Genomic DNA, 8,047 nt, shown 5'->3' on the forward strand with positions numbered 1-8,047 from the left:
GTTCTAGGAGTCCTCCTGCACTCCCATCACCATCAAGGGGATGCTCTTGTGTCCTCTGGCTGTGCACTGTGAGGGTTAACAGGGATGCCCCAGGGGACATTTGGGTTGGATGTGAGGAACAATTTCTTCTCCCAAGGGGTTATGAACATCTGTCCCAGGCTACCCAGGGCAGTGGTGAAGTCTCCATCTCTGGAGGGGTTTCAAAGCTGTGGAGATGTGGTGCTGAAGGCCATGGGTTGGATGGTTCCCTGGCAGTGCTGGGTTAAGGGTTGGAGTCAGTGCTCTTAAAGGTCTTTTCCAGCCTAAACAATCTCCTGACTCCATTTGCAGAGGCCTGGGTGGGCAGAGCTGTACCCTTGCCTCTGGCACAAACTCACTTTTAAAGGCAGGAAAACCCTCCCTGGGCCACAGCACCCAACAGCAATCCCTTCTCATGCCCACTCTCATTCCCTTTGGAATTTCCAGCCCACCTGACCTCTGTTGCAAAGTCTATCTCTTAACCACGAGCACTGTAAACACTCCCAGTGTTCCTGGGTGGAATATCTTCAAAGCCATGACTCTGGTGAGCAGCAGCAGCAGCTGTGCTCTGCTGGAGGCTGCTGTGCCTATCTGCAGGGGAAGGGGAGGAATGCAGAGTTCATGCTGCAGTGACGTGCACTTGTCCTCATCACAGGCACTGCTGAGCCCCAGCCAAGGCCTTCCCACGTCACTGCACTCTGCTGGGGGCTCAGGGGCACTTCTTTGCCTCTTCACACTTTGGATCTTCCCAGAAAGGAGCATCTGGCATTTCCAGCCCAGATGTTCACATTTCTCCTAGACCCAGGTGGAGAAGTTTCTCCCTAAAGGACTCCTGAGCCTCGTGCCCAGGTCAATAATGAGTGCCCTGGACATTTCCAGCTGAAACAGCTCTGCCAGGGTGGTCTGAAATGACAGCAAATTAGAGGGGAGGGGATCCTGCCCCTCTGCCCTGCTCTGCTCAGACCACACCTCCAGCACTGCCTCCAGTTCTGAAGCCCCCAACATAAAAGAGACATTGAGCTGAGAGAGAGGATCCAGAGGAGGCCACCAAGATGATCAGAGGGCTGGAGAACCTCCCCTGTGGAGACAGGATTGACACCCACCCCTCAGACATTGAGAGAAATTGATCAGATCCCCTCTAAGCCTTCTCCTCTCCAGACCAAACAGCTCCAGGGCTCTCACTCCTTCATCATAGCAGAGATGTTCAAGTCCCTTCATCATCCTCATACCTCTTCTTTGCACCCTTTCCAGCAGGTCTCTGTCTCTCTTGAACTGGGGAGCCCAGCACTGGACACAGGATTGCAGCTGTGGTCTCAGCAGGGCAGAGCAGAGGGGCAGCAGAACCTCCCCAGCCCTGCTGCCCACACTTCTCTTGCTGCCCCCCAGGCTGCCATTGGCTCTCTTGGCCCCAAGGGCACTTTGCTGTCCCATGCAGGACTTGCTGCCCACCAGCACTCCAAGGTCTTTCTCCATGGAGCTGCTTTCCAGCAGGACAACCCCTAGTCTGTACTGGTGCCTGCTGCTGTTCCTCCCTGGGTGCAGGACTCTACTCTTGTCCTTGTTGACCTTCAGCCAGCTCTCAGCCTGCCCAGCTCTCGTTGGATGGCAGCAGTCAGCCTGCAGCTCAAAGCAGCCATTTATGGGTCAGATCCTTAACTGCAGCTCAGCCTTCACAAACCTTTCCTCTCTTTGTATCCACAGCTGAGCAAAGGTGAGGTCTACACACCAGGTTTGAGGCTCAGGTGTCTGGACTCAGTTTTAGGGCTACACAAGTCCCCCTCTCCCCTGCAAGTTTGGTATCAGCAAGTGCCACATGCCTGATATTGACTTTTATTGTCTTCTCCTGCTCCCATCTCCCCTTTTCTCACAGTTTCCTCTCTCTCCCTTCTCTCACCAGTTCATTTTTCTGGTCTGCAGCCTGTCTCAGGCTGAACTTTTGCATCACCAAAGCCAAGTCCTCAGCAGCAGCAGTCCAATGTTGTGTTAACTTCACTGTGCTTGGCACAGAGGCATACATCTGGTCCCAGGCACCTTGCTTGAAATCTCCTGCAAATCTCTGTGGCTTTCCCCTTCCCGTCCCCATGAAGGTTCCAGGCTGGGTTGAGGCTCTGTGGTTTTGTTCCCCCTTCTTAGCATAAATGAGTGGAAGGTTTTCTGCAGGGTCCTGATGTTTTCTGTCCTACACCAAAAGCTTCAGCAGCATCATGGCCCTGCTGGAGGGATGACAGTGGCAGGCAGGGGGAGGACAAGCTGATGAGCTTACAAATGTCCACAGTGACACCAGGAGACCTTCAGGCCCAGGTGGTCTTTACATTGATGGCAGCAAGTGACAGAGAGAGCCCCAGCATCAGTGTTGGGGGGCAAAGCCAGGTTTCCACCAGGAGAGCTGAGGAAATCCTGCTCTGTGTGAGGAGATGATGAAAAACAAAAGCAGAGGCAGTAAAAGCAGTCAGATGTGTTCTTCTTTGCAAACTGCCCATCAGGGGAAATGCAGAAGCCTCAATTGCTGTGCTGGGCAGAGCTGCTGATGGACTCCCTCTGCACAGAGAGCTGCATGTAGGGCTAGGTGAAGGTGGTCTCCAAAGCCTTGCCAGCAGCTGTGCTGGATTTATCTGCACAAGGCTGTGAGGAGCAGTGAATTCAAATGACTGAGCAGCCACTTCACTGAAGAGGAGGTTGTGATAGTGTGAGTTTGTACCTGGAGCCTTGCTGCCCATGGGTCTGGCACAGCACAGCCAGCAATGCTGTCTCTGACCCCTTCCCAGCAGACCTGGTGGCTCTCTGGGCTTCTCTTGCTCCCTAAGAGCAGCAGCCACCTGTGTGTCACTGTGAACATCTCAGCTGTGGTGCCAGCAGCATTTGCCACCCACCAGCCAGGCACACAGCAGTGCTAGCCCAGACCTTGGGGCTTTTCTGTCTCCCCAGATCCAGGACTCTCTTTTCCACTCAGAAGCAGTGTGGGTGTCTCCAGCAGGCTGCCAGCAGGGGTGCTTGCAGGTTGGGTTTTGAAGAGGCATAAGAAATCCTTAACCTGACCTTCTGAGTGCAAGGCACTCTGAGTGAGCAGCAGCAAGGGTTGGCCTGTCCCACACGTGGTTTGAGCAGCTGAAAGAGGAGATAAAAAAATACAAAATACCAAAAAAGAGCCAAAGAACAGTTGTGACTTTTCCAGTTCCAGAGCACAAATCAAGCCTCTAACTTTTGGCCTCCTTCCTTCAAACCAGCCTGCAGTCAGTAGAAGAAGGCTGCATGACACAAGTCCATGGCTCTGACCCTGCTTGGCAGCTCCTGTGGAGTCAGGCAGCTGCATTTCATGTCTGGGCACAGCTGGCTGCCTTCTCTTAGTTGCTTTTGGCATCAGTTTTGCTGGTGGATTTAGAGAGGTTCTTAATCTCCTCCTCAAGCAGCTTGTTCTTCCTCTCCATGTTCTCCCGTGAGCGCTCCATGGTCACCAGCTTCAGCTCCAGCTCCTCAGACTTCTTCTTCTCCCTCTCTATGTCCTGATTCAGTCTCACCACTTTGGCCCAAACTTCATAGTTTTCCTTCTCAAGACTGCAAAGAGAAGCAGAAGATGAAAGGATTGGATCAGAAGAGTGCCAGGAAGTCACCATTTGGCTTTTAAAGAGCCAACTGCCTCCTCTGTGTCATTAAGCAAAATTATAAGCTAGAGGTGGGGTCCTGATGCCCTGACCTTCAATGAACACCTCCAGGGTTGGTGACTCCACCACCTCCCTGGGCAGCCTGTTCCAATCCCTGACCACTCTTGCAGCAAAGAAACTTTTTTCCCAATATCCAACCTAACCCTCCCCTGGCACAATTTCCTCTTGTCTTATCACCTGAGGCTAGGGAGAAGAGACCAACACTCACCTCACTGCAACCTCCTTTCAGGGAGTTGTAGAGAGCAATGAGGTCTCCCTTTAGCCTCCTTTTCCCCAGCTCCCTCAGCTGTTCCTCCCCAGGCCTCTTCTCCAGACCCTTCCCCAGCTTTGTTGCCCTTCTCTGGACCTGCTCCAACCCCTCAGTGTCCTCCTTGGAGTGAGAGGTCCAGAACTGAATCCAGGATTCCATTGGTGTTGCATCACCAATGCCAAGTACATGATCACTTCCCTGCTCCTGCTGCCCACACCATTGCTGCTCCAGGCCAGGCTGCTGGTGCCCTTCTTGCCCACCTGGGCACCCCCTGGCTCAGCTCCAGCTGCTGACACCCAGCACCCCCAGGGCCTTTCCCACCAGGCACTTTGCAGCAACTCTGCCCCCATTGATCTAAACTGGCCTTCCTGTCCTCCAGCACATCAACACTGCCACCCAATTTAGCATCCTCTGCAAACTAGCTGAGGGTGCCCTCAGTGCTGCATCAATAACTGGAATGATGACAGAGGAATTAGCACAGAAACATGGCAGTGCCATGGAATGGTGACAGTGAGAGCCACAGAGCATTAATGCTGCAGTGACAGAAGAGCAGCAGCTACAGCATGGGAGTGCAGCACAGGAGCACTGACTTTCAGCCAGCCTGCTCCAGCACTGCTCATAGGTCACTGCTCTGCCCCACTGCAGGCTGCTGCTGGTAGATAAATCTGTGCAGTGCCAGTGTGGCCACAACGTGAGCTGAACCATGGCATGGGTTGGCTTGGAAGGGAGCTGAAACCTCATCCAGTTCCAACCCCTTCCATGGGCAGGGACACCTCCCACCAGCCCAGCTTGCTCAAGGCCTCATCCAGCCTGGCTTTCAACACTGTGATATTGCCAAGGGTCCTGCAGTCAGGCATGGAGAGGGAAGCCTGGAGGTGCCTGGAGGATGCACTGAAGGAGCTGAGGAGCTGCCTTGGTGTGGCTGCTTTGGTTTTCCAGAGGGAGCATCTGCTGCTGAGGGAAAATGCCACAACCCTCTGGAGACAGAGTGGGCTTCAGGGTTGTTTTTTTGTTGCTGTTGCCAGTTGAGCATCCTGTGCCTTTTGGATGCATTTCCACAGCTCCAATGGAGTGAAGCTCCCTGAGCAGAACTGGGGAACTGGCTGCAGCTTTGGTGAAGTTGGGTTCCCAGTGATGGAGATTCAGCAGCCTGACTCATGGATAATCATAGAGTCCTGGAAAGGGTTGGGTTGGAAGGGACCTGAAAGCTCATCCAGTTCCATCCCCTGCCATGGGCAGGGACACCTCCCACCAGCCCAGGCTGCTCAAGGCCTCATCCAGCCTGGCCTTGAACACTTCTAGGCAGGGGACATCCACAGCCTCCCTGGACAACCTGTGCCAGTCTCTCCCCACCCTCATTCTCAAGAATTTCTTTCTCATCTGCAATCTAAATCTGCCCTCCTTGAGCTTCAGCCCATTGCCCCTCGCCCTGTCACTCCCAGCCCTTGTCAAAAATCCCTTCCCAGGAAGCTTCCCCTCCAGCAAGCAGCACCTTGCAGAGCTGTTACCTTCTAATTTGTTCCTCATAGTCATTTTTCTGTGCCTCCATCTCTTTTTCCAGCTTCAGGATCATGCTTTGCAGGAACTCTCTGCTCTCCTGGTCGGCCTTGGAGACCTCTGTGGGGCTGCTGGTGGGACTGGCCATTTCCTTTGGCTGAGGGCTGGGACTGGGGCTGGGACTGGGGCTGGGGCTGGGGCAGGGGAGGAATTCCTTGTCAGAGCCAGGGCTGGGAGGGCTGGAGCTGCTGTCCTCCCCCTTCTCTGCCTGGGGGGCAGGAACATTGTCATAGGTCGAAGTCCTGTGAAGGTCCAGCAGCTTAAAAAGATCATGAGACAACGTTCTCTTGTGTCCCTCAGGGAACACAGAGCCCAGGCTGCTCCCAGGGCAGCTTTTCCAGCTGTCACTTTTGTGACTGCTGCCTTTCTCCCCTGGAGAAGCAGCTGCCAGGAAGGTTTTCCTGTTAGGTACAGTTTGAGTTCTTTTCCTTGGCTGCATTTTCCACAGCCCCAGATCTTTGGAGCTGTTCTCTTCTCCAGGTGCATTGGAGCTCACAGCTGGTCCAGGAGGACTTCTGGAGCTTGGGTTACCTCTCTGTAAAGTAAAGCCATGGCATTAGCACAGTCCTGTGCTGCTCTGTGAGCAGAGGCAGGTGGCAGAGGCTGCTGTGACAGCAACATCAACAAACAGCAGGCTCCAACCTGCCCACAGCAAAGGCCTCACATTTCCCATAAAACATTTGGCTTCTGCTGTGTTTTCCACTGGAAAGAACTTTTGGTAGAGGTCACAGACTCATAGAATGGCTGAGTTTGGAGAGGACCTCAAAGATCATCCAGTTCCAGCCCCCTGCCATGGGCAGGGATACCTCCCACCAGCCCAGGTTGCTCAAAGCCTGACCCAGCCTGGGCTTAAACACCTCCAGGTGCCCACAACTTCTCTGGGCAACCCATTCCAGTGCCTCCCCACCCTCAAAGTAAAGAACTTCTTTCTAAGATGCAATCTATATCTACCCTGCTCCAGCTCAAAGCCATTGTCCCTCATCCTGTCACTCCCAGGCTTTGTCCAAAGTCCCTCCTCAGCTCTCCTGGAGCCTCTTCAGCTACTGGAAAGCTGCTCTAAGGTCTCCCTGGAGCCTTTTCTTCTCCAGGCTGAACAGCCCCAACTCTCCCAGCCTGTCCCCAAAGGACTCTGATGATCTTGGTGGCCTCCTCTGGACCCTCTCCAGCAGCTCCAGGGCCTTCTTGTGCTGGGGACCCCAGAACTGGAGGCAGTGCTGCAGGTGAGGTCTGAGCAGAGCAGCCCAGGACATGGTTGGCTTTTTGAGCTGCCAACACACATTTCTCTTTCCGAGGGAAACCTTTAATCCTCAATGTTTGCACTTCACCAGCATGAGCTGAAAAGCTTTCATCTCTTCTGCCTTTTAGCTAAAAAAATTCAGGAATTTTCATTTTCCCCAAGCAGATTTTTCAGAGGGAAGTGGAAAGTTCATCTACATCCTTCTCCTGAGGCAGATATTCCAGGGCTGGCAGTTGCAGCTCTTTACCCTATTAATAGTAACTGCTCCTTGTGCTCATTGACCTGCTAGATCCCATCAGCATTAATCACACATGTATTAAATGATGCTTAATTAGGTATCTGAGGATATTGTGACAAGGACAAGGCGGGGTGGTTTGAACTCAAAGAGGGAGATTCAGACTGAAGACAAGGAAGAAATGTTTGATACTGAGGGTAGTGAGAGCCTGCCCCAGGTTGCCCAGAGAGGTGAGAGCTGCCCCCTCCCTGGCCCCATTGCAGGTCAGGGTGTTTGGGGCTGTGAGCAACCTGCTCTGGTTGGGGATGTCCCTGCTGACTGCAGGGGGGTGGACTGGATGGGCTTGGAAGCTCCCTTCCTACTTAAAGCAATCTGATTCTGTGACCTCTCCTCTCCTCACCGTTTGCCTCTGGATCAAGCTCTGTGCCCTGGGCACCGCAGGGTCCTCTGCAGCATCCCAGCCCACAGAGCTGCGTGGGATGGGAGCCTTCTTGTCTTGCTGGGGGGCAGGAGGGGAGAGTGGAACATCTTTGGATGGGGGAAAGAGTTCTGCATGGTCACTTATCATCACAGTCATCACTTTCTGGACCTGTGGGGTGCCTGGAAGAAATCAGAGACCTGTCAGCAGCAAACCCAACACAAACTTCCTTCCACCCACACCTGCATCCTCTGCTTGGTCTTTCTGCTGCCTACCATGGAGATGCACACAGAAAGAAGGGGGAAGGCAAGGAGCAGGATCAGAAACCAAGTAAAGGGAAGGATTTCTACATCACCCCAGAAGAGCAGGAGCAGCAACCAAGACAGGAGTCTGCTCAGGTGCAGCAAGCCACAAACCGTGTGTCTGGCTTGGCAAGCAAGCTGCAGGCATCAGCTACCATAGGACAGTGCCCTTTGGCTTGCCAGGTCTGCAGAGCAGAGCAATCTTTGGCCTTCCAGTATTTCCTCTGTTAGTTCTGCCCTGGCCTTGCCCAGGGGGTTACAGCCTGGCTCAGCCAAACAGCCATTTCCTTCAGCTTCCTTTGTTTCTCTGAGAAGAATTCGCCACCTTCCTATTCCAAGCAAAGAGAGATGACTTCACCTAATTCCTGAAC

General features: G+C 53.5%; 1 protein-coding gene across 1 annotated transcript in view; it reads right to left on the reverse strand.

The window, feature by feature from the left end:
* Window positions 1–3,359: 3,359 nt before the first annotated feature.
* ARHGAP25 (Rho GTPase activating protein 25) overlaps window positions 3,360–8,047 on the reverse strand; it is a 30,934-nt gene continuing 26,246 nt past the window's right edge. The window contains exons 9-11 of the mRNA XM_054396643.1: window positions 7,357–7,556; window positions 5,436–6,019; window positions 3,360–3,570 (exon numbers count right to left, since the gene is read on the reverse strand). Of these exons, the coding sequence (XP_054252618.1) occupies window positions 3,360–3,570; window positions 5,436–6,019; window positions 7,357–7,556 (995 nt within the window). The remainder of the gene's footprint in view (window positions 3,571–5,435; window positions 6,020–7,356; window positions 7,557–8,047) is intronic.

Source organism: Indicator indicator, chromosome 38, assembly GCF_027791375.1.
Source record: "Indicator indicator isolate 239-I01 chromosome 38, UM_Iind_1.1, whole genome shotgun sequence".
Lineage (NCBI taxonomy): Eukaryota > Metazoa > Chordata > Aves > Piciformes > Indicatoridae > Indicator > Indicator indicator.